Source organism: Buteo buteo, chromosome 23 (assembly GCF_964188355.1).
Source record: "Buteo buteo chromosome 23, bButBut1.hap1.1, whole genome shotgun sequence".
In the NCBI taxonomy this organism is placed as follows: Eukaryota; Metazoa; Chordata; class Aves; order Accipitriformes; family Accipitridae; genus Buteo; species Buteo buteo.
Window position 1 is genome coordinate 16649113 of NC_134193.1, and position 27095 is coordinate 16676207.

Sequence of the window (27095 nt, forward strand, 5' to 3'; positions counted from 1 at the left end):
CCCCGAGCGGGGCACGGAGCCCCTGCCCACGGCGGGAGGCGGGGCAAAACGGGCCCGGCCCCGCCCCCGCCTTCTCTGACCGCCCCTCTTTTCCCGTGGCCCCGCCCCTCGCCCCGCCCCCGCGCGGGGCACGCCGGGAGCTGTAGTGCGGGCGGTGCCGGCGCGGGCGGCCGCCATGGCCCCCGGCGCGGCGGCAGCGCTGGCCCTGACGCTGCTGCTGGCGGCCGCCGCCCGCCCCGCCGCCGCCTGGGACCTGTGGGCGCTGCGCTGCGGCTTCTCGGCGGACTGCGAGTGCGGCTTCGGGCCCGACCTGCGCGGTCAGCGGGGGGGGGGGGGGGGGTGTCGGAGGGCCGGGGGTCGGGGGGCCGTGAGGCGCGGGGTGCCAAGGGGCGCGGGGGGTCGGGGGAGCCCCTGAGGACGGGGACTCCGCGGCCAGGGAGGCGGCAGGCGAGGGGGTCCCGGCAGCCGGGGTGCCTGGGCTGGCTGATGGGGAGGGCCCGAGGAAGCAGCCCTCAGAGACGGGACTGACAAGAGCTGCTTCGGCCTGGGTTTTCTGAGTCTTGACTGGGCTTTGCTTCAGGTCTGGAGTGTGACTTGGCCATGAATCTGGTGGGGCAGCCCCTGGTGAGGCAGCAGGTGGTGAAGGGAGTGAGGGAGTTCCTGGAGAACCAGAATCCGGTGAAACCCCTGGTGATGTCCTTCCATGGCTCGACTGGAACAGGCAAAACCTATGTGAGCTCCATGCTCATCCGCTACCTCTTCCAGGGTGGACTTCAGAGCCCCTATGTTCACCAGTTCTCTCCGATAGTGCACTTCCCCCATGCTGAACGGATAGAACAGTACAAGGTAAGGGACGCCTCCCCAGACAGTGCTACTTAATTGGGGCTTTTTTTGGTTATGTCCATCTTGATCCTCAGTATTACATATGCATTCAGGCTGCTCTCCGAAGTGCAGTAGGAATAAAAGCTCTTTGTTTTACCCTCTCAGACAAACAGCTGAGCGAGTGGCTCCACACACTGGCTGAAGGATCCACTAGTGACTGTGATATACTCTGGCACTCAGTTATCACTTTCATCTTCCCCACAGTAGTCCTTGCCATGATCATGTTCTCATTCCTTAAATATTTACACAGCCCTTTGAATGCACAAACAAAAGTGCTTTACTTAGATGAAAGGCACTAAAATTCTCCCATTGCTTTCCAAACGGTTTGATGGCTGTGAAAACCTGCATATCACTAGACTTGTAATCCCCTCCTCACAGAACAAGCAGCTCCTCTAGACTCTTAACTATGCCTCTTAAAGCTGAGAAAGGGAAGAAATCAAAACGTGAAGGTCAGCTCCCAAACCCTCAGCAGAGTGGGGAATCGGTGCACCTGGACATTTGCTTTCTGGGTGTCTGGGGAAGTTATGTATTGTGTCCTTAGAAGAAATACTCCCTGGAAGGTAAAACCCACAACGGGTGAAGTGCTTCAGTTAGGAGTTATACATGCCCCCAGGCCATGTGAGTGGTTTTGTGTGGGTTGGCATCTACATTAAAGTAACTTCAGCCATGGTAAAGAGCCAGAGCTCTTCTGGGTCAGCGCAGGAACATGTTTTTGCACCAGGACAGGAGCTGGCAAAAAGCAGTCTGTAGCTGGAAACTGTGTAGATACACAGTGAAAGAGAAGAATGAGGGGAACTATAGGAGTCTGAATCTCCAGCTTTAGTTTGCTGCCTCCTTCTTTAAATCTGTAATAAAAGATCTATGATGGGCTAATAAAGCCAGTAACAGCCACTGTGCAAAACCCAGAATAAAGGAGGCCTCCTCCGTGCTGACTGTTCCTGCTCTGAGAAGGTGGTGCTGTGCAGGGACAAGCTGCTTTCAGCGCCTTCAACTCCGCTTAAGCTCAGGCCTCAGCCTTTGCTCTGGGGTGGCTTAAGCCTCCCTTGCTGCCCTCGGTATCTCACTGCCTTACAGCTTGGTGGGTATTTTTTCCTAGGAAAGCCTGAAGCGCTGGATCCAAGGGAACTTGACAAACTGTGGACGGTCAGCCTTTCTCTTTGACGAAATGGACAAGATGCACCCGGGCCTGATTGACGTGATCATGCCATTCCTGGGACCCTCGTGGGTTGTGTATGGGACCAACTACCGCAAAGCGATCTTCATCTTCATAAGGTAAGAGAGGCTCCTCTGTGGCATAATGGGGCCTTCCAGAGCACCGCTTCTCATTTGGGCAGAGGTCATACCTACTTCAGAGCACACGCTTGTTTTGCTTTTCCTTCTCCAAGCCTTGAGCCTCTACAAATAGCAGGAGACTCTATTTCATTGTGAATAGACAGACCTGGAGAGCCTGAAAAAGCTCTCCTGTCCCTGTTATTTGGCTGCTTTTACAGGAGTCATTTTAGGCCAGGCAGCTGGGAAATCCTGGCTTGCACTCATGCTGGAGGGTGTCAAGTGCCACCTCTGTCCTGCAACACCATTTTCCAGGATACATGCCAAATAAGCATCTTATTCTTGTGCAGCAATGCAGGAGGGGAGCAGATCAACGAAATGACACTGGCTCTCTGGCGTGCCCGCAAGGACCGGGAGGAGATCAGCCTTCAGGACCTGGAGCTGGCCATCTCCCAAGCCGTGTTTGAAAACCCTCAGAGTGAGTCCGTGGAGCAGAGCCCTTCCTGCAGGGTCAGAGCCCGGCAGAGGGAGCCAGGACCATTCCAGGCAACCACTGACACCACCTGCCACCTCCCAGGCAGCCAGAAAGGGACGAGCAGGTTTTGAGGGAAGGGAACTGCGATCCCCTCGAGGTTTCCTGGCAAAAGGAAGGAATAGCCCGGCCTTCCAAGCCAGCAGACCTGTTGCCATGTTTAGCAAAGCTCTTTGGAGATAAGGTATATTCACAGTAGGGGGATGGCAAACAGCACAGCAGGCTCACTGGAAAGGCACTGAGACGTACCAATCCCCGCTGCCTGCCTGGTTCTCCTTGCTTTGTCCTTGTCACAGGGAGCAGAGCTTAAGTTCTGACTAGTCAAGCTAAATCCCCCCATTCCTGGAGAACAAGTCTATTGGGGGGGAGGGGGGGAGCGGAGGAGGGTGACAACTGATGGATTCAGCTCTCTCCCTGTACAAAACTGGAATAGATCTGTCTTCAGTTGAGTATTCTGGCTTCGCACAAAGCAGCTCTTTGAATTCCAGGGACTGCAGAGACTCTCTGAAAGTAAAACCGGTCTCTTCTTTTGCTTTTGCAGGTGGATTCTGGAAATCTGGGATCATCAACGAACATCTCATCGATTTTGTTGTGCCCTTCCTCCCACTGAAGCGCCACCATGTAAAGCAGTGCGTCGTCAGCGAACTTATCCAGCAAGGCCTCGAAGTACGTCCGGATGTTGTCCAGGAGGTGGCTGACAGCATCCCCTACTTCCCAGAAGAAGAGAAAATGTTCTCATCAACAGGCTGCAAAACAGTGGCCTCTCGGATCAGTTTTTTCTTCTAGTCACTGGCAAGGGCCTTGCTTAGATCCATAGGGGATGTATATGGATCTGTAGAGCGGCAGAGCCCAGGGCTGGTGGGATGAGCAGTGGGAGCTGCATGTTCCCTCCTGGGAGCACAAGTGCTCTCCTGAACTCGTCTCTCCAGCCCCAAGGAGGCCACTGCAGGATGCAGCTGTGGGACCAAGTGCAAGTGATGTGATCTAAAGCACTTTACTAATGTACCCTTGGCCAGGTGAGGGTGGATACCACCAGCCCAGCACACCACCCAAGACAACTGTGACAACAAGGAGAAGATGCTAAGAGGGCCTGCAGTGTCAGGGAGGTTTCTTACCCTGTCGGCAGCACCCGTCTGTAGCTTTCCCCTCTCCTGGCAGCTATTGATACCCAGCACATCAAGATTCTGAGCCCAAAGAAGAATATTTCTTTCCTATGGCATTTTAATAGTTTTTAAAGACCTTTTTAAGCATGGCTGTGCCTCAGCTCCTTGGTACAATGTGACAGTGCTGGTGCTGACTCCTGCAGTGCTGGCCTGTGAACACCTTCAACATTGCAGCAAAGTTTTCTTTTCAAGGAAGTTTGAGCCAACTTCTTTCCAGCTTCCTTTCACTGTGAATAGGTGCTGGTAGGGACCAGCTTCACCATCAACAAGCATGGAGGGGTTAATGTGGGAGACGGCAACACCTAATCTGCCAAAAGCCAGGTTCTTCCTACCACCCCCTTGTCCATCTTTCCCCTAAGGTCCAAAGGATTTCCCTGCAGCAAACCAGGAAAACAACAATAAGACTTTTTGCATGTTTTACCAGCTATAAAAAATTTCAGTCCTACCTCCAGGGTAGCCCATGGTGCCACTAACAGTTTTGAAAATTCCTTTTAATCAGTGATGATTTCTACAGCAGGCTGAGAGTTGGTGCTATGAGCTGCTGAGCCTCTTGTACATCCTTCTGCTGGTCAGACCTTGCAGGCTTTGGCTGGGCCAGCATCTGTTCAGCTTCTGGGGAGTGTCACAACAGGGGACCTGGGGACAACCGAGAGAAGATCGGTGCTGCACAGTGCCAACCATGGGGTGCACAGCACCACTGGCCTTTGCCCAGGTTTTAACCTCCTCTGTGCAATCAGTTATGGGAGAACAGGTCAGAGGAATCAGAATCATTCACTCTCCAGGAACAAACTGCCCAAGGGGTAGGTGCAGGGACGCTTCCCAGAGCTCCGATGCTCCAGTCAGGCTTTATGCTGAAATGCGCTGCCAGTGCTTGGGACCATTCCGGTTCCAGGGCCAGAGCTTTGGGGACAGCAATTTTAGATGCCACCCAAGTGCTGCCTAGGAGCTGGTCCGCAGACAGGCCCAAAAATTCTGCCTCTTCCAAAAATGTTATGCATTTCTAATTTTGAAATAAATCTTTTATGAAATAAGCGGTTGGGAAACAGTCTTTTACTTGGATTCCTGACTGCAGGGGCAAAACCTGCCTTTGCCAGCATGAGTACTTCAGCAGTGAGCTGTGAAATATGTCACTGTGCTCCAGAGCAAACGAAACCCTCGCACTTGGGATTTGAGCAACCCCCCTTTGGAGTGGGCAGCACTAGTAGGCTAACACCCAAGACAAACTACACCCCAGCACGTACCTATTGCTGCAGTCGCACCAGGCAACATCAGCCAAAGTGGTGAGTTCGGGGGGGCTCTGAGCGGTTTTCTCCAAGGATTCTTGGGCAAGACATCCAGTTTTGCTCCTCAGGACAGCACAGACAGTCTTTCTTGGAAAGAGGTAGCTTATGAGGGAAAGGATCTGCGGTGGTGGCAAGGTGAGACCTGGATCTCCTCCATGGAAAAAACTCTTCCCCACAGTGAGCTCTTAGCACTCACTGAGCCACGGGGTTTCTGCTGCTGCAGCCAAACACCCGCCTCGTGCCACCAGCAAAGGCCCCGCCAGCCCCACCAGGACCTGCCCCAACAGGGAACCTGGGTTTCACCTCAAACACAACCCAGGTCGATCAAGCCATGCCGCTGCCCCGAGTGGTGCCATGCTGGGTGATGGCCATGTGGCGACATCTTCCCCTTATCACAGCCAGACACAGGAGGGCTTCTGTCCTGAATTGGGGTTGAAGAAACTGGAAAATAAGGAGGAAAGAGACCTGCCCAGTGGCTCTGGCACAAAGTTGTTCCAAGAGCCAGGCTATAACCCTCGCTGCTTGGCTTGGACCCACACCCTGGCAGGACCCCTGACTCCAGTCCCTGATACTTGATCAGTTGCTGGCTGGCTCCCAATGCAGAACAGAAATACCAAGCTTGCCTCAAACTGCATGAGGGGTAGGCACAGAGACTGCAGTCAAGGCAACAGGCTGAGAACATCGCCCACAACCCAAGGAGAGCATCAGGGAGCAGCGCAGGGCTGTACCTTGCCATCCACAGGGTCGAGCCACGGATGCTGACTTAGGGCAGCATCCTCCCTCACACTCTCCACCCTCCTCAGGCACAGGTGGGACCTGGCCCAGCACAGGTAGTACAGCGGTTTTTGGGGGTTGTGCTCAATAGCCATGGAGAATTGAGCTTCTGCCTGCCAGTACTGCCTGCGAGGGGACAGGAGTGAGCACACTCTGCAGCCTGGGTCCCCACCAGCCCTGGGGCAGACCACACCAGCCCACCTGCTCACCTCGCCACCAAGTCCTGCTGTCCCTGCTCATGCAGTGCCGCTGCAACCCATCTCCGCACAAGGCAGGCTCAGCTCCAGCACCTGCTGGTAATCCGCTAGCGCGTAGGCCAGCTCCCCCAGGCAAAGGAAGCAGTCTGCAGCGAGGCAGCGTCAGCATCTCAGTTAAATGAGAGCTGCTGGGGGCTGGCTACCACCCCCGGGCTTTGTCTGGAGCTCTCCGTGCCAGTGGGAAACACGCACGGCGCATGTCCAGCCACCCCAGCCACAAAGATTTCAGCATCATTAGCCAAAAGCTCTGAGCTCCACTGGGCAAGAGACGCAGCCTGGTCTGGAACAGAGCAGCCATTCCCAGCCACGGCCCCAGGACAGGCCATGCAGGGAGGGAACTGAACCACCAGTGGTAAATCCAGGCTCCTGGTACCTCTCCCCACTGCTGAATCGGTCCAGGCAGGCACAGCTGTGAAGCAGGGTCAGGACCAAGGGACAACCTGGGAGCCCCACCGACCATTTCAGTCGCTGGTCCCTAACACAGGACCCCAGCACACAGCCTTCCCCTGCACATGCTCAATGCCCAAGTGCAGATGCTGCTGTCTGACACCCCAGCCCTCACCCCGGGGACCCCGCTGCAATCCCCAGCCCAGCTGTCTGCCTCCTCTGCTGACATAGAGCCCCTTCTCCCTCCTCTCATCCCACAGAGCCTCACCAAGGAACATCACAGCCTCATCGAATCAGCCCAGATGTAGCAGTTCACAGCAGTCATTGTGAGTGCCAGTTGCCGAGCCTGGGCCTCTGGGGCACCCAGGTCCCTCGCCCTGGCTAAGTCCTCACGGGCTGCACTGACGTCCTTGAGCTGTCGGAGGAGGGTTCCCCTGTGACACAGGGACAGAGACAGGAGACCTCAGAGGCCAATGGGGCCAACCAGCTGCGGTGACACTCTCGCTACCTGAGGGTGAAGAATTCAGCAGCCAAGGGGTCATTCTCGATGGCAAAGCTGGTCTTGAGCCAGGCACCGCGCAGGTCCCTGCACAGGGCCTTGGACACCACCTTGGCCTTGGACTCCTGGCCTCGTGTCAGCAGCCTCTGCCCCAGGGCCTGGGTGGCTCCATGCTGCAGCTACAGCTCCATGCTGCAGCTACGGCTCCAGGGCCCGTCAGATGTCCTGGTGACACAGGGCCAGCTGCCCAGGGAGGCCAGATACCCCCAGAGCCTGGCACTTCCCAGTGCATCCTCAGACTCCAGGAGGGGCAGCAGGGCCCCTCAGGGACTGGAGCAGCCATACCTGCCCAAAACGTTCATAAAAGGAGGCACAGAGCACATACAGATCAGGGTTCCTCGTGTCCTCCCCCAGGTTTCTGTTGAGTATCCAGAGACACTCTGAGAACTTGTTGAGAGCCACAAGACACATGATGCTGCAAGAAGAGACAGGCAAGGCTGGAAGCAGCCCACAGCAGGGCCAGCCCAGCTGGACAGCCTAGCGCTGCCCTGGCTTTACCTCCTCTGCTGAAACACCCTGCAGTTCAGCTGCCTGTGTGAAGGCCTCGAGGGCCTCACAGTAGAGCTCCTGGTCAAGCAGAAAAGCCCTGTCAGCTTGGCCACAGGCTGAGGCTGCAGACAGGAGGAGGGGAGTGGTGGCTGACCTGCAGGTCAAGGACAAGGGCCAGGAGAGCCAGGCACGGCTGCTCCCGCACCAGTGTGAACACCTTCCTGAAGTTCAGCATGGCTGACTGGAAGTCACGGAGCTGGAGGAAGGCCTCTGCCTGCTGCTCATACAGCTCTGCCTGCACCATGGACAACCCTCAGCCCATGCTGGTCTAGCCCATCCCTGCTCAAACTACCCAGGATCAGCCTGGCAAGAGGTTAACAGCATCCTGAAGCCAGATGCCAACATAAGAGCCAGCCTGAATGATACTGCCTCCCTTCTCCAGCTCCCAGCCTGGTGTATCCCTAGCCCTCTGGGGATCCTTTACCCTCTGGGGATCCAGTTCATGGCTTTCGAATAGCAGATGACAGCTTCCTCTCACTGGCCACAGGAGGAGAAGTCCAGCCCATTCTGCCAGCTGTGAGGAAAAGAGCCATGAGGGTAACCCAGTGACACACTGCTGGACTGGGGGACTGTCACACAGCCTTGGAAGAAAGCTCTGCTCCACTGGCAGGACCAAGAGCCACCCAGGGCTGGAGGGTGGCTGGGGGGAGGTGGGGCATCATGTATCCCCTCCATCCAGCCACACCCCAAAGGCCACCGCTAAGGACAGCTGAGTGGGAACATAACAGGCACGAACACATAAAACACGGGACACAGCCCCGGGCACTTACTGCTCCTGCATCCTGCCCCGCACAACGGCAGGCAGGGACCCCGCTTCCCTCGGGGGCCCGATGCTGACACAGACTCTAGCCGGACCCAAAGACCCTCCGCAGGGACCTCTCCCAGCCGTTCCCCCAGCTGCTCCTCCAGCACCGCCGCGGTCAAACAGCCCCCCGCGGCCTCCACCCCCCTCCCGCCTGAGGGACCGTTCTCAGGCCGCCGCTCCCAGTAACCCCACTAGTTCGCCCCGGCCGCACTCCCCAGTCCCTCCGCGCATGGGCCGGGGCGTACCGAACCGCGGGCCTTTACCTCAGCGGCCGGCACGGCCCCTGCGTGGGCGGAGCACGACCCACCCCACGCCACCGCCCCGGGCCCGCCCTGCCGCCCTCAAGCAAGATGGCGGCGTTGCCCTTAAGCAAGATGGCGGCGGGGGCGTGGCGACACCGGCCCATTGGCGGCGTGGGGGAGTGACGTGACGGGGGAAGGGACCACGCGGCGCGATGGTGGCGGCGGAGCTGGCGGGGCGCGCGCGACCGCTCGTCAGCCGGGCGGGGCCGCGCGTCATGGTGGGGCCGGGGGGGGCGGGGCCGGGCGTGAGGGAGGGAGCGGGGCTGTGAGGGGGAGCACCGGGGGGAGCGGGGTGAGGGGGAGCACCGGGGGGAGCGGGGCTGTGAGGGGGAGCACAGGGGGGAGAGCGGGCTGAGGGGACCGGGGCTGTGAGGGGGAGCACCGGGGGGAGCGGGGTGAGGGGGAGCACCGGGGGGAGCGGGGCTGTGAGGGGGAGCGCAGGGGGGAGAGCGGGCTGAGGGGACCGGGGCTGTGAGGGGGAGCACCGGGGGGAGCGGGGTGAAGGGACCGGGGTGAAGGGACCGAGGCTGAGGGGACCGGGGCTGTGAGGGGGAGCACCGGGGGGAGCGGGGTGAAGGGACCGGGGTGAAGGGACCGGGGCTGAGGGGACCGGGGCTGTGAGGGGGAGCACCGGGGGGAGCGGGGTAAGGGGAGCGGGGCTGTGAGGGGGAGCACAGGGGGGAGAGCGGGCTGAGGGGAGCGGAGCTGTGAGGGGGAGCACCGGGGGGAGCGGGGTGAGGGGAGCGGGGCTGTGAGGGGGAGCACCGGGGGGAGGGGACTGGGGCTACGAGGGGGAGCACTGGGGGGAGCGGGGCTGAGGGGAGCAGGGTTGTGAGGGCGAGCACCAGGGAGAGCAGCGTGAGGGGACCGGGGCTGTGAGGGGGAGCACTGGGGAGAGTGGGGTGAGGGGACCAGGTCTGAGGGGACCCAGCCAGCTGGGGGGAGCATGGGGCTATCGGGTCTGAGGGGATGGAGGCTGAGGGGGAGCAGGGCTGAGGGGTGCTGGACAGGGATCAGGCCCATGGAGGAACCAGGGGCTCACGGCAGCCTGGCAGAGCCCTGTTGACACCTGGTGGGCAGGTGGCCGGCCTGGGCAACTATGGGCTGCGGGGGACGCGGCACAGCGTGGGCATGGCGGTGGTGGACCGGCTGGCCCGGCAGTTGGCGGTGGCCCAGGGTTGGCAGGTGGACAGGCGGTGCTGCGCCGACGTGGCTCTGGCCACGACCCGTGGCCTGGAGCTGGTGCTGCTCAAGCCACGGAGGCTCATGAACCTCAACGGGCTCAGTGTCACCAGTGCCGGTGAGCAGCTTGGTCATCCCCAAAGCTTGCTGTGCTACCAGGCCCTGTGACAGCCCTGCTGTCCCCCTGCCCAGCATGGGTCCCCACAGCCCTGCTCTGCAGGATCAGGGCCTGGCATGTCTGTCTCCCACTCATTTCTTGGGTTGTATTTCTGTTTCCAAAGCTGAGATCTACAACCTCCGCCCAGAAGACATATACCTGATTCACGATGACCTGGACAAGGCCCTGGGCAAGGTGGCGATCAAGCTGGGAGGCAGTGCGAGGTATGGGGTGGCCCCAGCAGCTCTCTGATTGTGTGAGCCATGCCCTTACAGGCATGTGGGCCGTTCCTGGCCCTGTCCCACCAGCCTGGCAGTGTTTTCGGCCCCGGCCCCAGCCCTGGGCTCAATCCCAGTTGCAGAGGCAACAGCTGGCTCTTTGGGCAGCCTCCCAGTTCCTGCCCTGGCGGGAAGGGCAGGGAGCCTCCTGGAAGCAGCTGTGGGCTGGATCCAGCCCATTGGCTGCACCACATGGTCTTTTTATAGTACTCTGTGTCCACTCTGCCCCAGTGCCAGATCCTGGGTCAGCCTCGAGCCATTTAACCTAGGAAATCTTGCACTGCGGGATGGGGCAGGGATGGTACTAGGCCCCAGTGCTCAGTCACACATGCACTAGCTGCAGCGAGAGCTGAGACGCGCAGAACATGCTGTCCCAGCCCTCCTTCCCTTGTACCCCTGCAGCCAGCTGCTCTCAGCCCCAGGGGCTGAATGTTCCTGGGGAGCCAGGGCATGGGGACTGCAGCCACTGGCTGGGACCACATCCGCAAGTGGGAGACCCCAGGACCAGACCATACCAGGGGTGAGGGGGCAGGGAGGGTGTCTGTTACAGACTAACAGTGGGTTTTCTTCTTCTCTCCCAAGGGGACACAACGGGGTCCGATCCTGCATCAGTGCTTTGCACTCCAATGTGAGTGGGCCTTGGTGGAAGGGGATCAATCCTGCCCCCACCTCAATGCATGGCTTGTCGTCCCCCCACTCCCATTCTTCTGACTCCCCTCAGACAAGCCCCTGCTCCCTTTCTTCTCCCCCCTTTTCTCCTTCCCCTCCTTCCCTCTGTTTCCCCGAGGGCTGATGTCGGTTTGGCCGCCATGGAGTACATGGAAACAATTAGCTCGAGCGGCTCTGCCAGGCCTGGCAGGAGCCTGGGATCTCAGCACAGCCCAGCAAAAGCTTCTTCCAAAATCATGTTTCTTGGAGCAAGCACTCAAAACCACCTGGAAAACATGAGGGGCTGCTCTCTCACCGCCCAGCCCCACTCGCAGCACTGTCCCCTTGCCCCAGCTCTGTCTCAGACGGACCCTTGAGGTGAAGCTTCTCCAGCTCTCCTTCTTCCTCCCCAGGAGATGACCCGGCTCAGGGTCGGCATCGGGCGGCCAGAGGGCGAAGTGACAGTGTCCAGCTATGTCCTGGCTCCGTTCAGCGCTGGGGAGCAGGAGAGGCTGGAGCAGGTCCTGCCCCAGGCAGCGACATCCCTGCTGGAGCACATCCTGCGCAGGAGAGCACCCGCGGGGGAGCCGGGGGACAGGGGCTGACGCAAACACCCAGGGACCTGCCTGGCCGATGGACAGGGCACTGCAGACTCTCTGGGGTGACCATGGTGCGGAGCAGAGCTGGCCCTGCCGGGCAGCCTGGCTGGGCACTGGGGCAGCCCCCGTCTGTCCCCACACAGATCCGGGCAGCTCATGTCCCACTCAAAGCCCTGCAGAGGCTTCACACAGCAGTTTGGCACAGAAATGAAATAAACCCTCACCCCTGGTCCTGCCCATCTCCCCTGCGCCACCTGCTGAACTTGGGCATTCCCTGGCTGTCTGCGGCTCAAATCCACGTTCCCATCCCTGTTCCACCAGCCTAGGCTGGAGGGAAGCTTCCAGTGGGATGGGGGGAGCAATGGAAGCAACTTCCGCAGGGTCCAAAAACCACTTCGGCTTTGTTGAGAAACCGTGGCAAGCACAAGTTGCCTGGAATCTCGTAGCTCTGCAGCACACGAGGGCTGCTCCCGCTAAGCTGCAGCAAGTTTCAGGGCTGGCCTCATAGTTTTTGAGTTAGGTGGTTTTTAAGCCAAAACCCTGGAGCTTGCGACAGCTGGAGGAGTTCTGGCTCCTCCTCACAGACTCGTTACAGGTCTCATGGTGGAGAGGGCAGCCCGAGAACCGGTGTCTCACCACCACCAGTTTCCCAATGCCCTTGTCGCTGCCGGCACGTCCTGTCCAGCTGCGTACCCTGCGAGTGCGGCTGCATTGAGAGCCCCAGCACGGGCAGCTCCTCGCCCACGTCCCAGCAGGCGCTGGAACAAGCGCTGGGACCCTTGCTGGGTCACGCGTACGGCAGCGCTGCTGCCGCTTCCTTCCTCCGCTCCAGCTGGCACCAGACCTTCCTCCACTCTGTCCCCAGCTCCCGAGCTCCTCCTGTAGCACTGAGGCTACCTGCAACCAGGGCACAGGCAGGGAAGATCAGGTGTCCCCAACTTGCCATCACCTTTTCACCCTGCTGTGTCACCTGTGCCTGTACTGGCTGGGACCCTGCAGTTGCAGACCATGCACTTGGCCATCTCCTACTCCCTGTTCGCCAGTAGATCCACTCGGATCCTCAGGTCCTGTGTGATCTCCTGGAGCCGGTTGTTTTCCTTCAGGAGGTCCCTGCTGTAGCTGTTCAACTTGCCCCAAATGATGCTCTCCTGGATCATTTGTTTGGTGGTCTCAGACATCCCGCTGTGGGTCTCAGCTACCGAGTTTTCCACCCGCTGCTCCATCAAGCTGTGGGGAGAAGAGGGTTGTAGCCCCCCCCAAACCCTGAGTGAAGGCAGCAACCCACTGTCCCAGGACTAACGCCAGCTCCAGGGCCAAAAGGGGCAGCCAGCTGCCAGGCAGGGGTGGAGGGACGTGGCAGCTCTAGGGGCCTGGCAGGGAGCTCACATCTCCCCAGCTCACCCAGACTAGGGCTAGTTGCAGTGTTTTTAAGGAAATTACTCCTCCACACCAGAAAAACTCTCAGTTTTCAACGAAACACCACCTTGCTGAGGAGCTGAGGTTTAGCACCAAACAAGCCTGGGCTCTTGCAAAGCAAACACCTTCCTCCAGAGCTGGCCACAAAGGTGACAGATGCCGAAGCCCAGCAGGACTCGGCTGCACATCGCGGTGCTTAAGCTAGTGTCGGGTTTTCAGTCCCAAGGCCAAACCTAGAGCCAATGAGGGAAATCATTTCCATCAGCATTCCCAGGGAAGAGCTGAGCTCCATGGAAATGCCCCGCGCCTTTTCACCCTCAGAGGCCAAGGGAGAGCTCCAGTCTCCCTCTCCCACCCCACCTTCCTGCCTCCCTTTCCCCATTACAGATTTCATTCCCAAAGCAGTCCCCAGCCGGGGGAAAGGCCAGACCCTCGCCACCACAGCTCTGAGGCGACCCTCGCTGTGTATACCCTGCGGACGTTACGAGGGGCAATGCCACGCGGCAGAGCCAGCACCCAGCACGTCAGCTCAAACACAGTCTGCTTTAATCCTCCCTGGGCTTCAGCCCAGACACGGCACAGGCAAGGGACAAGCCCAGTCGGTGGCAGGAGGCCACATGTGCCACCGCGGGAGCCAGCCCCCGGCCTGAAAAACACTCCCCGAAGTCCAAACCGGTGGGAGACAGCAGAGTTGGCATCAGTCAGGGCAGTCCTGGAGACGTGTCCTCAGCAGAGACGGAGCACAGTGCTCCCCCAGTCCCTCCACCTGGGCAGGGAAAGGGCTCTCCGGGAGCCCTGGGGCAAATCCTGCCTTGGGTGGATTCGCCACATGCAGATTGGAAGGACCCTGCGGGGATCTGTCCCGGGTAGCTGCATCTCTCAAGTGGGAGCGGGCAGGATCAGGCCACTAGCCTGTGGTGCTCCCAGCTGGGTCACAATCCCTTGTCCCTAGGAGGCAAGGATGCAGACGTTAGCGGTCAAGGCAGGAGCAGCCCTGACACATTCACGCCTGCAGTAGAGGCGGTGGGAGGGTTGTTTTCCAGCCTCCCCCAGTCTGGCTGCTCCTGGGGAGGCTCTGCTGCCAGCACAAGCAACCTCAGACAGGGAAAGTCTGACCCGGCGTTAACCATGGCAGTGCTGCCTTGGGGCTGAGCAACTGCGGGTGCTCGCCTGCCTGCACGGCCGCCCCACGGAGTGACGGCCCCAGAAAGACCTGCTTTTGGGGGGAAGCAAGCAGCGCCGGGGTGAAACTTTCCCCTGCGAGATGCCCCCAACTCTTTCCAAACTAGGGTGAATTTTGCAGGAGGAGGCAAAGAGCGTTGTCCCTTCCTCGCCTGAGGGGCTGAGGAGCAGCTGGACTCAGGGAGCAGCAGGACCCGGTTCCCTGGTCCCCTCCAGCACAGTGCAGCCCCACATGGGACATCTGCATCCCCATCCCTTTCCCCGCCTGGAAGAGAAGGTCTCATCTCTGTTTCCCAGTGCTTTGAGTCTGATGGGGAGAGCTGCAGCCACATGGCAAAAAGAAACTAGGCATCCAGGACACATCCGAACGTGGTGCTTGCAGGGAGATGCTTCTCAGCCACTCTGTCCCCCAACCCCAGCACCACACACCCGCGTCCCACAGCCTCACTCACCATCAGAGCTCGTCACGGGCGGTGGAGCGGAGGTGGCCAGCACCGCCCCGTGAGTCCCTCAGGGTCTTCTGTGAGCCAGCCCAGTCGGTCTTCTTGGCATCGTCGTCCCAGATGGTGGAGGTCTCAGTGTCGCTCAGCCAGTTGCTGTCCCCAGCATAGTGGGTGGGATAAACCAGGAGGGGGTGAGCCGAAAATACCAGCAGGTCCCGGGGGGCAAAGTGCTGCTTATAATCCTCGCTGAGGAAAGTGAAGCGTACCCAAGAGGAGAAATTTGGCTTACAGATCATGGCCCAGTGGAGAAAAAGGCTGGGAAAACTGTACTGACCACCCGGGGAAGGCACTGCACAGGGCAGGTGATGGGGAGGGACACGGGGTACCAGGGAGGGCGTCCGGGGAAGGCAGCCGAGCTGCCCCGCGCTGCTGCTGCCTGCAGAGGCTGGCTGGGGAGAGACTGTGAAGCGACTACGGAGGGGATGGGACCCATCTCTCCCTACCAGCCTTAGTGGCACAGGGCCAGCCCTGGCACAGAGGGGGTCTCCAGCACAGCATCCTGCCGGCCCGGCCCCTGCTGGCCCCGGGCCAAGGCTGTCTGGTGCCGTTATCCCGGCTAGCATGGGACTCCCAGCTGCTCCTGGTTCACATCCAGAGCACTAATCCGCCCCTCCATCCACATCCAGCCTCCCTTTTACATGCCTAATCCCTCTGTTTCACCGTCCTGCTCACTGGCTTTCCCACCCCCCTCTCTGCTGGGACACCCAGCCACCAGCACTCACCCACCCCCTAAATTGCCTCCCCCTCCCCAAACACAGCCTTGCCACTGACTCCTGCCCAGGAAGAGGGGCATGGAGGTGCCCCAAGATGGGGCTGAGACCCATAACCAGGGGCGGGGGACCACACAGACCCCAGCGCCAGGGTATAGGGGGCTGCTCTCCCCTTGCCACGGGGACAAGGCCCCCGTGCGGGGCCAGCATCGAGCCTCGGCTCCGTCTCCATCGCCATCCCCCCACCCCACGCTGGCAGAGGGCCATTTTCCAGCGGCCAGCAGCCAGGCATCGGCCAGGGGGGAATGAGCTCATGCTACAGATGTTTTCCTCCAGCATGAGTAACGCCGGGAGGAGGGAACCGGGTGCGACGGTGACAGCAGAGAAGAAACACATGCTCCTTCGCCGGCACGGCCATGCCATTCCGCCAGCGCCCCTCCTGCACCCCCAGCTCCTTACTTGGGGTGCTTGTCATACATGATGGGCAGGAACTCGTCCACTGGCAGCATTTTGGAGAGGGGCTTGGCAGCCAGCAGCTTCTGCGCCCCGCGGAGGGAGATGACGTAGGCCAGCGTCCAGTACGAGTACCCGGCCACCACCAGGTTTCGCACACCCTCCACGGGTGCCTCGTCCTCCACGTTCACCTGCTTCCTCCCCAGGTAGCTGTGGGGCAGCCCGCGAGCTGTGAGAACCAGCCCCAGGAACCCCCCACCCTGCACCCCCCTGGCCCCAGCACCTACATGAGGTCCCAGTCCTGTTGTGCCCCCTCCAGCTCCTCCATCAGCCGATGCAGCCGTGCCGGGAAGGCAGCCTCAAAACGCACATCGTCCTCGAAGACCACTGACCGCTCCAGCCCCCGGGACACGATCTGCAGGGAGGGGGCAGAGGTGCAAACCCATCCCAGCACTGCGCTGGGCCATACTGGGTCCACTCACCCTGCAGGACACCCCTCTCCCCAGGTCCTCCAGAGACCTGCTGATGCTCACGGAGTCCCTGCCCCATGCTGGTGGCCCTTAGGGACCCCATGGCCCCCGCAGCCCCATACCTCCTTCCAGACGTTGTAGTGGCTGAGGAAGCAGCCGACCTCGCCTTTGGTGAGCGTGCGGCCGGAGAAGGGGTCGTAGTACCCGGGAAGCAGGTCCACCCCCAGCACCTTGATGTCGCTGCTGTTGAGGGTGCTGCAAGGCGAGGGGCTGCATCGTCGAGGCGTCCCCCCAGCCATCCCCCCATCCCCTCCCCAGGGTGACACTAGGGGGCTGGCAGAGTGGGGACACGTCCCCCTGCGGTCACCTCCCATCCACAGCGTCCACCACCCGTGGGGCAATCTCCAGCTCCTGCAGGGACGCCAGCATCCGCTGGCGCCGGTCCGGCCTCCGCACCAGGTTGATGAGGAAGATCTGGGGAGGAAGGGGAGAGCCCCGCCGATGGGGCATGTTGTCATGAAGGGTGACACAGCCTGTCCGGCCACCGCAGGATGGGGGACAGGGTGCTCAGCCAAACCCCCTGGCAGGCTTTGCCATGGATGGATGCAGCCAGAGGGACAGACAGGGGGACATGGAGGGGCTAGACTGGGCACTTACTTCATCAAAGCCCATTTTCGTGAGCGGCTTGGGAAGGAGGGAAATATGCCTGGAGCGCTGCATGGGGGGCCCATCCACTGCAGAGAGAGGGGACACCACTTCAGTGGAGCCCAGAACCCCCTGGCCAGGAACCGGGGCTGACAGCCCTGTCCCGGGGACCAGCACCAGGTCCCCAACAACCCTGGGACACCTCCGGGACCGCACCACCCACGGGCACTCACCCATGGCCTCCAGCGTGAGATGCACGAAGTTGGTGCGTTCGTCCTCCAGCGTCTGGTGAGCCTTCACGGGGACATTGATGTAGCCAAAGCGCTGCTGGTTGCACACATGGACCTCCGCGCCTGCCGGGTGGGATGGGTGAGCACTGCAGCCCCCCCTCAAACCCCACCACCACCCCCAGCCCCCCACCACCCTCACCAGCTGCCTGGCAGGAGTAGGCGAAGACGATGATATCGTCGAAGGCCCAGGTGTAGTTGGGATGGGGCGGGTAGAAAGCCAACCGCGACGTCTCCTCTTTCCGCAGGTCGATCAGGAAGGTGGCGTAGACCATGGGGACAGAGAAGCAGCCCACCTGCTGCCGGTTCTTGGTGGGGAAGTAGTCGGCCGTCCGGCGGTAGTACCCCTGCGACACACCAGCGTGATGCCTCCATGGTGGGGGGCTCTTCTGCCCTGGGCGGGGGGTGTCCCTTCCCTGGGGCTTTCTGGGGCCATACCTGGGGCGTGATGCCACACCAGAAGTTGGAGTAGAAGGTCTGCGAGTCCAACATGGGGGCCACCACCGACTTGTTCTGCGCCATGAGAAACTTGAGGGTCTGGTTGTTGGTCAGGATGCTGTCGGTGTCCACAAACTGGGGGGACAGTACAGGTCCTGGAGGCACAGGGACGCCTGCCTCAGCCCCCACCCCACTGGTGCCCCATGTCCCTTACCAGGATGTAGTCTGCCCGCTGCTCCCGGGCATAGGTGAGAGCCTCCTGCTTCAGCCTCATCAGGTTTTCGTAGCGTTTATCGCTCCAGTGCTTGGGCCCAAGCTCGTCAGGGTAGGAGCTGGGCCGGGGGGAGGCAGGGGTTAACCCTGCTCGCTGGGAACGCACAAACTCGGTGCATGCCGCTGCGTGCCAGCCAGCTGAGTCAGCCCAGCTCTGCCTCACCGCCGGCTCCTCCTGGCAGCGTCCCCGGCTGGGGAGTGGGGTGCTGCTCTGGGAGCCCCTCACAGCCCACACCTGCCCCCCCCCGGCACTTCCCCAGCCTCACCTGGGCTCCTCTTGTGCCTTCCAGACCACCGAGTGATAGTCCTTCCCCACCGCCCCCAGCCACTCCTGCAGCATCGCTGTTGTGTTGTCCGAGTTGTGGTCCGTCGCGCACCTGGGGTGAGGGGACGTCAGTCTCTGGGGATCCCCCCACAAAGGGACAACCAGGGCCCCCTCCCTGTGCTAGAAATGCTCCTGGGGCCCAGAGGCTGAGCCAGCGACAGACTCCCTTGGGAACGTAACGTGTAATTTTAAGGAACCGAGGCTGCGCTGGCAGGAGGGGGAACGCAAACGGGTAATTTCCTTCCCGGTGCTGCCGCCGGCCGGGCTGTCCCGTGGCTCTCGCCCCCAGTCCCTGCAGCCCGGCGGCAGCCCTGGCCGTGGTCTCCCCATCCCAGCCCTCTGGCTGCCCACTATGAACAGCATGGGAGCACAGCGGCTTCGTCCCCCCACCCACGCACCCTGCTGCATCCCACAGCACCCCTGTGCACCCCGCTGTGCCCCCCCCCTACCTCCAGCAGCCAGAGGAAAGGCCCCTACAGGCAGCAAAAATCCCCCTCCCCAAACCTTCCCTTGCCGTGCACAGACGCCATCCCCAATTCTCCCACCCCGCCTCGCGATGATATTCACTGTCGCTGGGGGACCCCACCACAGACGGGTCTGAGCCCCACGTTGAACTGGGGCAACCCCCAAGTCCCCACACCCCCCAGCACCCTCGACCTGACAAAGAGCACCCCAGGCACCGGTGTCATGGGGAACCTCTGGGATGCAGGGGACAAGGCAGGACCTGTGCCCCCCCCAGCTCCACCGGCAGCTCTTCTTGAAACACCCCGCGGGGCTCTGCAGCCAGGGGCTCCCGGGGGCTGCGGCAGGCAAAGGCAAGGACCCCCCCCTCCCCGCTCCCCCACTGCTGGCAGCTGCCCCCCACCCCAGCCCAGCCACCCCTGCCAGGACCCCCCCACCAGCCCCTGCCTCGGCCCCCTGCAAAAGCAGCTGCTGAAAAGTTTCCGACAAGCTCAGGCAAGAGATGGTGGCAGCGGAGGAGCGAGGAAGAGGAGGGATGGGGGGCTCCTCTACCAGCGACCCCCACCAGCATGGTAAAAGGGAGTTTGGGGGGTGTTTTTGGGGAAGGGGGGGCTGGGGACAAGCCCTGCAGGGAGGGGGAAGGCAGCGTCTGTCCCTGATGATGCAGAATCCCCCACCCGAACCCAAGGCTCAACTCCCTCGCCAGCCCCACGACTTCGGGAGGGGAAAGGTGGGGGTCCTGCCCCGTCACTGTGAGGCAGCACCCAGCCCCTCCCGGGTCCCTGCTGGGTCCCACACTCAGGACAGAGCCACTCCTCACCCTTCGGGGCTGGCGAGGGCTGCTACCACCAGAGTCCCTGTTCCTCCACAGGGTCCCCGTCCCCCCAGGGTGCCCATTCCCCCCCCAAGCCCCCATTCCCCCAGATCTCTGTTCCCTCCACCCAAGCCCCTGTTACTCCAATATCACCCTGAGTCCCCAGTCCCCCCCCCTCTCCCCAGCTCTCCATTCCCCTCACCCCATTACCCTTTGGATCCCCACTACCCCCAACTCCCCATTCCCCCCCTAGCCCCCCCTAGCCCCCAGGACTCCCCCCCCCATCCCCGGGTCCCTGTGACCCCACCATCCCACCTCCCCCCGGCATCCCCATTCCCGCACAGCCCCCTTCCTCCTCCCCAAATCCCTGTTATTCCCCGCACCCCCAGGGTACCCGGCTCCCCCCCAGGAGTGGAGGGGGGGGGGGGTCCCCCTCTCCCTCACCACAGGGCGATGCTCCCCGCGGGATAGTCCATGCTCTCCAGGGCTCCCAGGCAGTGCGGCAGCGAGTGCTGCGCGTTACGGGCCAGGAGGGCGACCACCACCCGGGGGGGGGCTAGCCCGGACCCGGTACCGGACCCGGACCCGGTGCCGGTGCCCAGCAGCAGGAGCAGGGCGCAGAGCGGCCCCGCTGCACCCATGGCGGCGGCGGCGGCGGCGGGCGGGGAAGGGGCGGGCTGAGACCCGCCGCGCTCAGCGCACCCCCGCCCCCGCCCCCGGCCCGGCCCCGCCGCCTCCGAGAGCCCCGGGGGCGGGTTTGGGTTGGGATTCTTTCAATAAAGCTCATATCGGTAAACAGACCCCCACGGTACCCCTCCCCCCCCCCCCACGGGGGGTGGGGGGCACCCCCGGTACCCCCTCGCTGAGGATGCTCCTGGGCATCCCCGTGTACCCCCCCCCCGACCCTGGCAGCTGGGGGGTCGGTCCCCCGCGGTGCCCGGCACGGTGTGGGTGTGTGGTGGGCAAGAGGATGGGGGGGGGGGGGGATGTCGTGGCTGGGGGGGTCATAGCCAGGGGGGGCTGGTGGCCAGGGGGGCTTGCATCCAGGGTGAGTCGCGGCTGGGTGGGCTCATGGCTCTCCCCCATCACAGGCCAAGGCAGCCCACCCCACCAAGCCGTGTCCCACCCCGCTTGCCCCCCACGGCTGACTATTTGCAGCCCCCCCCAGGCATGTCGTGTCCCAGCCGCACGCAGCCCCGGGGCCTTCGGGGCTTTTGGCCAAAACCACTGGTTAACCACCCAATACGTAAATACAACCGTCACCTCCCGGAGCAAGCGCGGGCTGGGAGGAGGCCGCGTTCTGGGGAGCAACAGCTCCGTGCACCCCACCAGCGGTGCCGGGCACCCCTCGCTGCGCTGGCACCGGAGCCCTGGCGAGGGGCCGTGGCCACGCGTGGCCAAACCTGCACCCACCGGCAGCGGGGCGAGGGCTCGGCCAGGCGGCTGCTCTCGCTGGCTCCCCATGTCCCCCCACTCCCGGGAGACCTCCGGGAAGGCTCTGGCAGGGTGCGGCAAGGGGGTTGGGGGGGGGACACCAATCCAGCAGCACCTGAAAGAAGCAACAGAGAGGGTGGAGGGACACGGGGAACACCAGGGAGCCCTACGGCGGCTGTAAAGAGAGAAAAATTCTATTTACAGCCTGAGATTGGACAAGTATTTCGGGGAAGGGCTCCGTGCCAGCCCGGCTGGGCGCTCCCTGGCGACACAGAGGAGCTGCGGGAGGAGGCAGGACCCCAGCAGACGAGCACAGCCGGACCCCACCCGTGTCAGGACCCCACTCGTGTGTGCTGGGCCGGGGGCAGCCCCTCACCCCTCACCCCTCCGCAGGAGCCCCCGAACGCGGCCCCGCGGCCCGGGAAGGGATGAAGGCGGAGGAAGGGCCGCAGAGCGGCGGGGATGCCCGCGGAGCCCACGGCTGGCCCCGTCCCGCGGGGACACCCCCCCCGCCGGCCCCGCCTCCCCGCCTTCCCCCCCCCCCCCCGCAGCCCGGCCCCGCTCTCGGCCGCTGCTGCCACCTCCCGGCACCGCGGCACGACCGGGAGCGACCGGGAGCAGCCGGGGACGGGCTCTCGGTGGGGAGTCAGGGGCTCCAGGGGCCGGCAGAGCCGGGTGTGATCCCCGAATCCCTCCACCCCTGCAGCCCCACATCCCTCCAGTCCTGCCCTTCTTCATTCTTGCATCCTTTCACCCCTGCATCCCTCCATCCCCACATCCCTCCAGTCCTGCCCTTCTTCATTCTCGCATCCTTTCACCCCCTGCATCCCTCCATCCCTCCATCCCCACATCCCTCCAGTCCTGCCCTTCTTCATTCTCGCATCCTTTCACCCCTGCATCCCCACATCCCTCCATCCCTTCATCCCTCCATCCCTTCATCCCCACATCTCTCCATCCCTTCACCCCTACAACCCCACGTTCCTTCCCCTCTTCATCCCTGCATCACTTCATCCCTCCATCCCCACATCCCTCCATTCCTGCCCTTCTTCATTCTTGCATCCTTTCACCCCTACATCTCTGCATCCCCACATCCCTCCATACCTTCACCTCTACATTCCTCCATCCCCACATCCTTCCATCCCTACACCCCCACATCCTTCCCCTCTTCATCCCTGCATCCCTTCTTCCCTGCATCCCTCCATCCCTGCATCCTCTCCTGAGGGTCACAGGCAGCCCTGCCCTGCCCTCAGCACCTGGGAAAGGCAGAAAGGGATTTCAGTGCTGGTTATAACAGGATTTTGAGCAGCCTGGATCCCAGAGAGGCCAAGCAGGGCAGTTCCCAGCCTGCAGACCGGGGTGAAATGCCACAGAGCCCCAACACCCAGCACCGCACGGTGGCTGGGGGGGGTCTGAGCCTGGATGTGCCCTGGCCCAGGCTGGGGCCAGCCCTGGGATTCTGCTCTGTGAGCAAGAGCAACATCTGGCCGCTGCCAGCAATTTTTCCCCTGCAAACCCCCACTCCGTGTGCTCAGTCCCTGCTGTCCCCTGCCCCAGGGACGCAGCATCCCTGGCCCGCCACGGTTCAGCCACCCAAGGTTCAGCTCCCTGGCTGTGGGCTCAGGGACTGGGGAGGGAGAGGCTGCCCGATGCGCAGATCCACCAGCCCTGGGGCAGGCAGAGGAAGGGGGTGACATGCGCCCTGACATGGGGAAACTGAGGCACGGACCAATGTAATGTGCAGCACGCAGATGGGCTGGGACTGGCAGAGCGATGAAGCATCCTGCGCCCACCCTTGCAAAGTGAGGTCAGAATTATCCCTGTCTTTGCAGCTGGCTTTGCAACCTGCCTTCTTCCCGACGCTCAGGTGCTGCAGGGCTCATGGCGGACCCTTGGAGCCCACTGTGGGCCAGCTGACACCTTACAAGCAGTTTTGGCCATGCAATGATTAAAAAACCCACAAGGGAGGTCAGGGAGAAGGGAGAAATGGAGGTTACCTGCCAGCGCACCGGCTGCGTGGTCCTTGGGGTGACGACCCACCTGGCTCTGCGCTGCAGCTCAGCACCTCCATCCCCACCACTCTGCTAGCACAGGGCTGTGACAGTCCCCATGCCCCAGGAGCTGCACTGGCAGGAGGGTGACAGGTCCCCACAGCTCCCAGGGCTTCCCCATGAGGGTCAGGACACCCCCACGGCTCCACGCACCCATGGCAATACCTGTAACACAGAGCCAATGTCAGGCCCAAAAGCATCCCACCCAGAAAAGCACCTTCCCATCCCCACACTGTCGGGCAGGCAGCAGCGCTGCGTGATGTTTCCAGCAGTTTGTTTTATTTTTTTACAGGAAAAAGTTGCTTTTGGACCCAGGGCTGAGGTTTTTGGCCACCTCCTGCCTCTCTCCGCCCCTTCCTTGAAATTTTCTAGGATTTTCAGCAAAGTCTTTGAAAGGCTCCAGGTTCCTCAAGCGTCACATTTTTCTGCTTTAAAAGACACAGGTTTGGTAGCAGAAAACAAATATGTAAAGAGATAGAGATATATGTATATATAAATGCAGAGATTCTATGTCTATGTGCATGGCCAGGGGGTTAGTACGAATCCCCTGGACACCAACAATCTTTATTACATTTATTTCACAAGAAAAAACATCCTGGGGTCCCAGCTGGCTGCCCAGGTCCAAGGAGCTCCTGGGTGCCCCCGAGGGTCCCCGCTCCCACAGCATGATGCTGCCTGAGTGATGCCGTCCCCTCCAGACCACTGGCTCGACTTGTCCAGCATCACAACCCCAGCCCAGTTCCCAGGTGGGGAAACTGAGGCACGGAGCCTGCACAGCCTCCCAGCAGCTGCCCAGCCAGGAGGGATCCTGGACCCAAGGGAGTGCCCATGACCCCACCATGCTCCCTGCCCTGCAAGCCCCTCATCCTAAGCTGTTCCAGCTGTTCCAGCTGTTTTCACCGCCCTCCGGCTGTTGGGTAACTCAGGAGGCCAGCGCTCCCCTCTCAGCTGGGTTTTCCTTCCAGGTCTCTGCTAAATCCATTGCATCCGCAGGCGCCACTCCACTTTCCTCCTCGGCAGGCTGCTTCTGCAGCAGGCAAAAACTACGGATCTTTCCACCCAGAAAAATTCAGGGAGACTTTGGCCATCTTGGGGGGATTTTGGCCATCCTGGGGGGGATTTTGGCCACCCGGGGAGGGGGGGATTTTGGCCCACCCAAGAGTTGCTCTGCCAGAGGAGGTGGAGGCCAGCAGGAGCAGCATCGCTATCCCAGCTGGTGGAGACAGGGAGACCCATGCCACCATAAATGGGGCAAAGATGCATTAGCGGCCCCAGCGGGTGCTGGGCCACGTCTTGCCCACACCTCAGCCCACTGGGAGACAGCCTGGGGTGTTCCTGGTGGGCTGCAAACATCAGGGAGGGAAAAGCCTCCCCGGGGACCCCTCTTTGTGCTCCGCTGGGAGCAGGGAGCCAGGGGCATGAGGGATGCTCTGCTCCACCTGCACGGCACCACCGTGCTTGGAGCCACGTTCGAGCCACGCAGCGGCCAAATCCTGACCCTCCCGGGTGGCGCAGCCGGCTCGGCCCCAGAATGGTCCCTTTTCTCCCCAGGCTGGCCCACATCTGTCATCATCAGAGCCAGTGGTGCCCAGGGCCAGCATCTCCTGGCTCTGCGTGTCAAAGGAGACCCCAGGCACCCATCAGCCCTGAGAGTAGGCAGAGGGATGCCTCCCTCAGCAAGGGGAAACTGAGGCAGGAGGCCAACCCCAGGCTGCTCCAGCCCCACTGGGCAGGGATAAGGCGGCATACCCTCCTGGGGCTTCACCCTGGGGACAACGGGGAGCCACTCTCCGTCCCCCCTGCCGTGGTGCCCTCTCAGATGGATGGCAATGGAGGGGTACCCCAATGAGACAGGTCCCCCCCATGATGCACTGACCCGTGTGCTCCCGTCCTCTCCATCCCCTCCCTCCTCTTCCCCCCCATCAGGGCTGGCGGTCGGTCCCCGTCCCAACCCAGGGCAGCTGTGACCGAAAACAAAGCTGTCCCCTTCGGCACAATACCCTTCTGTCCCCCCCCCCCAGGATGCTGACCGCTGGGGTGGGCAGCGGCCGGGCTGGAGGCGTCGAGGGGCCGTGCCAGGCCCCCGCTGGCAGGGGACAATGTTGGCAGTGATGGAGAGTAGGTATTTCAAAAGGTTTTGTTTTCGGGTTGACCCGCCGAGCCGGCGTGACCCCGCAGCCCCCCACCCAGCCCTGCTCCTCCGTCCCAATAGAAACCGGCCACATTCCTGACCTCGGGAGGGGGGGGGAAGTTTCAAACCTCCCCGGGAAGGAGACAATGGGGGTGTCAGGGCCGTGATTTAGGAGGGGGGGCTCTTTCCATCACAAAGGCGAGACAAAGGCGCTCGGTGCTGGGAAAGGGGCTTCGGCGGCGGCTCAGGAGCAGGGCCGGGGTATTGTGCCTGGCCAGCCGGCCTCGGCGGCAGGGCAGCGGGGTCCCACTGGGTCCCATTGGGTCCCATCGGGTGCCACCGGGTCCCACTGGGTCCAATTGGGTCCCACCAGACTCTCCATCCCAGCCCCTACCGCAGCCCTCCCCACGGCTGCCCTTGGGGCCCAGGGTCTGGTGGCTTCGTGGGTGTCACTGTCACCCGTGGTGGGAGGGAGCGAGTCCCCCATCCCCACGTGGGATGGCTGGCGCACCCCCAGCTCCCCACAGCACACCACATCAGCGGGGCTGACCAAGGACCAGCCCATCCCGGGGGGCCGTGGGCACCCCACGGGTCAGGGCTCAGACTGGGGCCAGACCCCCCCTCCCCGGGCAGCCATCCCCGACCCAGGGGGACAGGCAGCCCCAGAACCCTGAGCCCCCCCTTCCATCAGCCCTCCCCTGGGTGTTCAGGGCCGGGGTCCCACTCTCCTCTCCCAGGGCCAGTCCCGGGGCCGAGGGCCGGGCGAGGGATGAGCAGCTCCTCTGTGTGCCGCTCAAAGGGGCTTTGTGCACCCCGGGGCCGCCGGCACCCAGCACCACCCGCCACCGCCGGCACGGGCACCACGCCGGTGCCCACCCTGCCCGCACCTCACAGCCTGTACCCCCCCCTTACCAACCCCCTTCTTTCCAACTGCCCCTGCACCGACCCTCCTCCTCCATCCCTTGGGGGTCTCAGCCCCAAACCGTGGCAACCTCCCCCCCAAAAAAGCCAGGAAACGGCTTAAGCAGACGCCCAACTTACAGTGTCCTCTGCCGCCGAGCTGAGCCCATGTCTCCAGCCAGCGTCCTGGTGCCGAAGGGCTCGGAGCCTGCACAGAGAGGGGATCTTTTTACAGGAGAAATATTTTTCTCCCAGTGCTGGACGGCTGATCCGAAGGAAAAGCTGGAAACAAGTTCATTGGCTTTTCTCTCGCTCCCTCTCCTTGCCCTAATTTTTATTTTCCTGGCAGCTGGCGGGAGGAAGGGAGCTGGCAAGGTGATGCTTTTTTGGGAAGAGGGGAACTGCTGGTGAAAGAGGCATTCACCGCGCCGGGAGCCTGGGAAAGCTGAGAGCCGGGGGGCCGGCGGGAGGGCGGGAGCCTGATCACCGACCGCCGTGCCGAGGCTGACCAGAGTGCCCAGGCCCGCGGCCGTACCGAGGCTCACGGTCCTGCCGAGGCTCACGGTCGTGCCGAGGCTCACGGTCGTGCCGAGGCTCATGGCCGTGCCGAGGCCGGCCAGGCGGAGGCCGGCGGCAGGTGGAGGGGCGCTGGCGGGATGCACCAGAAAGCCAGTGACATCATGTTGTGGGGTTTTTTTCCAGGATGAAATGTAATTTGCAGACGACTTCCCCGGCCGCCCGCAAGCGCTGGGGCTCCACGGCGAGGAGCAGGACGGGTCTCCCCAGGACACACAGGCACCCACCGGAGGAGTGCAGGGCTGGGCCAGGCCTTTATTTTTCCCCCTTTTTGGGTCAGAAAAACTACATTTTATTTCCTACCCCACCGGTGCTGTGCAAGGGGCTCACCGGCACACAGAGAGCAGGGCCGGCCAGCGGCTGAGCAGACCACAGCCTTGCACAGCCGGCGCCAGCGCCCCG

The 27095-nt window shown here is 62.1% G+C and overlaps 4 protein-coding genes across 24 annotated transcripts; 2 read left to right on the forward strand and 2 right to left on the reverse strand.

Annotated features, from left to right (window-relative positions):
- Nucleotides 1–120: 120 nt before the first annotated feature.
- TOR2A (torsin family 2 member A) lies at nt 121–4877 on the forward strand. Of its 4 annotated transcripts, none has more exons than XM_075055681.1 (5): nt 121–317; nt 581–846; nt 1979–2154; nt 2502–2629; nt 3225–4877. In XM_075055681.1, the coding sequence occupies exons 1-5, from the start codon at nt 176–178 to the stop codon at nt 3467–3469; spliced, it is 957 nt and encodes a 318-aa protein (XP_074911782.1). In that variant the 5' UTR covers nt 121–175; the 3' UTR covers nt 3470–4877. The 4 variants fall into 4 exon arrangements, with proteins under 4 accessions (XP_074911782.1, XP_074911783.1, XP_074911784.1 ...); XM_075055682.1 differs by having other exon boundaries at nt 157–291; XM_075055683.1 differs by having other exon boundaries at nt 274–291; nt 766–846.
- Nucleotides 4084–8763, reverse strand: TTC16 (tetratricopeptide repeat domain 16). Of its 16 annotated transcripts, XM_075055687.1 has the most exons (7): nt 7750–8706; nt 7605–7673; nt 7392–7521; nt 6816–7271; nt 5088–6246; nt 4321–4482; nt 4086–4220 (listed from the first exon to the last, which is right to left on the reverse strand). In XM_075055687.1, exons 1-3 carry the CDS (start codon nt 7897–7899, stop codon nt 7435–7437), a joined length of 306 nt encoding a protein of 101 aa, XP_074911788.1. In that variant the 5' UTR covers nt 7900–8706; the 3' UTR covers nt 4086–4220; nt 4321–4482; nt 5088–6246; nt 6816–7271; nt 7392–7434. The 16 variants fall into 16 exon arrangements, 2 of the variants coding, with proteins under 2 accessions (XP_074911788.1, XP_074911789.1); XR_012654155.1 differs by lacking the exon at nt 7605–7673 and adding an exon at nt 8724–8763 and having other exon boundaries at nt 6816–7521; nt 8080–8169; XR_012654150.1 differs by adding an exon at nt 8724–8763 and having other exon boundaries at nt 6816–7890; nt 8080–8169.
- A 142-nt stretch (nt 8764–8905) lies between these two features.
- PTRH1 (peptidyl-tRNA hydrolase 1 homolog) lies at nt 8906–11869 on the forward strand. The gene is made up of 5 exons (XM_075055685.1): nt 8906–8980; nt 9843–10062; nt 10226–10325; nt 10962–11007; nt 11441–11869. The coding sequence occupies exons 1-5, from the start codon at nt 8915–8917 to the stop codon at nt 11630–11632; spliced, it is 624 nt and encodes a 207-aa protein (XP_074911786.1). The 5' UTR covers nt 8906–8914; the 3' UTR covers nt 11633–11869.
- Nucleotides 11870–12986: 1117 nt separating this feature from the next.
- CERCAM (cerebral endothelial cell adhesion molecule) lies at nt 12987–26736 on the reverse strand. 3 transcript variants are annotated; one of them, XM_075055678.1, is made up of 16 exons: nt 26653–26736; nt 26259–26325; nt 23033–23251; nt 21018–21153; nt 18270–18380; nt 17945–18097; nt 17731–17865; nt 17435–17639; nt 17239–17358; nt 17018–17094; nt 16728–16834; nt 16483–16615; nt 16178–16305; nt 15897–16100; nt 14677–14913; nt 12987–13990 (listed from the first exon to the last, which is right to left on the reverse strand). In XM_075055678.1, exons 1-15 carry the CDS (start codon nt 26714–26716, stop codon nt 14679–14681), a joined length of 2094 nt encoding a protein of 697 aa, XP_074911779.1. In that variant the 5' UTR covers nt 26717–26736; the 3' UTR covers nt 12987–13990; nt 14677–14678. The 3 variants fall into 3 exon arrangements, with proteins under 3 accessions (XP_074911779.1, XP_074911780.1, XP_074911781.1); XM_075055679.1 differs by lacking the exons at nt 23033–23251; nt 26259–26325; nt 26653–26736 and having other exon boundaries at nt 13001–13990; nt 17945–18062; nt 21018–21140; XM_075055680.1 differs by lacking the exons at nt 21018–21153; nt 23033–23251; nt 26259–26325; nt 26653–26736 and adding an exon at nt 20049–20377 and having other exon boundaries at nt 13008–13990; nt 17945–18062.
- Between the last annotated feature and the right edge of the window lie 359 nt (nt 26737–27095).

Coding starts and splice junctions, on each gene's coding strand:
- TOR2A (XM_075055681.1), top strand. CDS start 176: ATGGCCCCCGGCGCGGCGGCAGCGCTGGCCCTGACGCTGCTGCTGGCG. Junction 318..580: donor CTTCGGGCCCGACCTGCGCG/GTCAGCGGGGGG, acceptor GCTTTGCTTCAG/GTCTGGAGTGTGACTTGGCC. Junction 2,155..2,501: donor GCGATCTTCATCTTCATAAG/GTAAGAGAGGCT, acceptor ATTCTTGTGCAG/CAATGCAGGAGGGGAGCAGA.
- TTC16 (XM_075055687.1), bottom strand. CDS start 7,899: ATGGTGCAGGCAGAGCTGTATGAGCAGCAGGCAGAGGCCTTCCTCCAG. Junction 7,674..7,749: donor CCCTTGTCCTTGACCTGCAG/GTCAGCCACCAC, acceptor CTGCTTGACCAG/GAGCTCTACTGTGAGGCCCT. Junction 7,522..7,604: donor AGGGTGTTTCAGCAGAGGAG/GTAAAGCCAGGG, acceptor CTCTTCTTGCAG/CATCATGTGTCTTGTGGCTC.
- PTRH1 (XM_075055685.1), top strand. CDS start 8,915: ATGGTGGCGGCGGAGCTGGCGGGGCGCGCGCGACCGCTCGTCAGCCGG. Junction 8,981..9,842: donor GGGCGGGGCCGCGCGTCATG/GTGGGGCCGGGG, acceptor CCTGGTGGGCAG/GTGGCCGGCCTGGGCAACTA. Junction 10,063..10,225: donor GCTCAGTGTCACCAGTGCCG/GTGAGCAGCTTG, acceptor CTGTTTCCAAAG/CTGAGATCTACAACCTCCGC.
- CERCAM (XM_075055678.1), bottom strand. CDS start 26,716: ATGAGCCTCGGCACGACCGTGAGCCTCGGCACGACCGTGAGCCTCGGC. Junction 18,098..18,269: donor AAGGCACAAGAGGAGCCCAG/GTGAGGCTGGGG, acceptor GTGCGTTCCCAG/CGAGCAGGGTTAACCCCTGC. Junction 14,914..15,896: donor ATGTATGACAAGCACCCCAA/GTAAGGAGCTGG, acceptor CACTTTCCTCAG/CGAGGATTATAAGCAGCACT.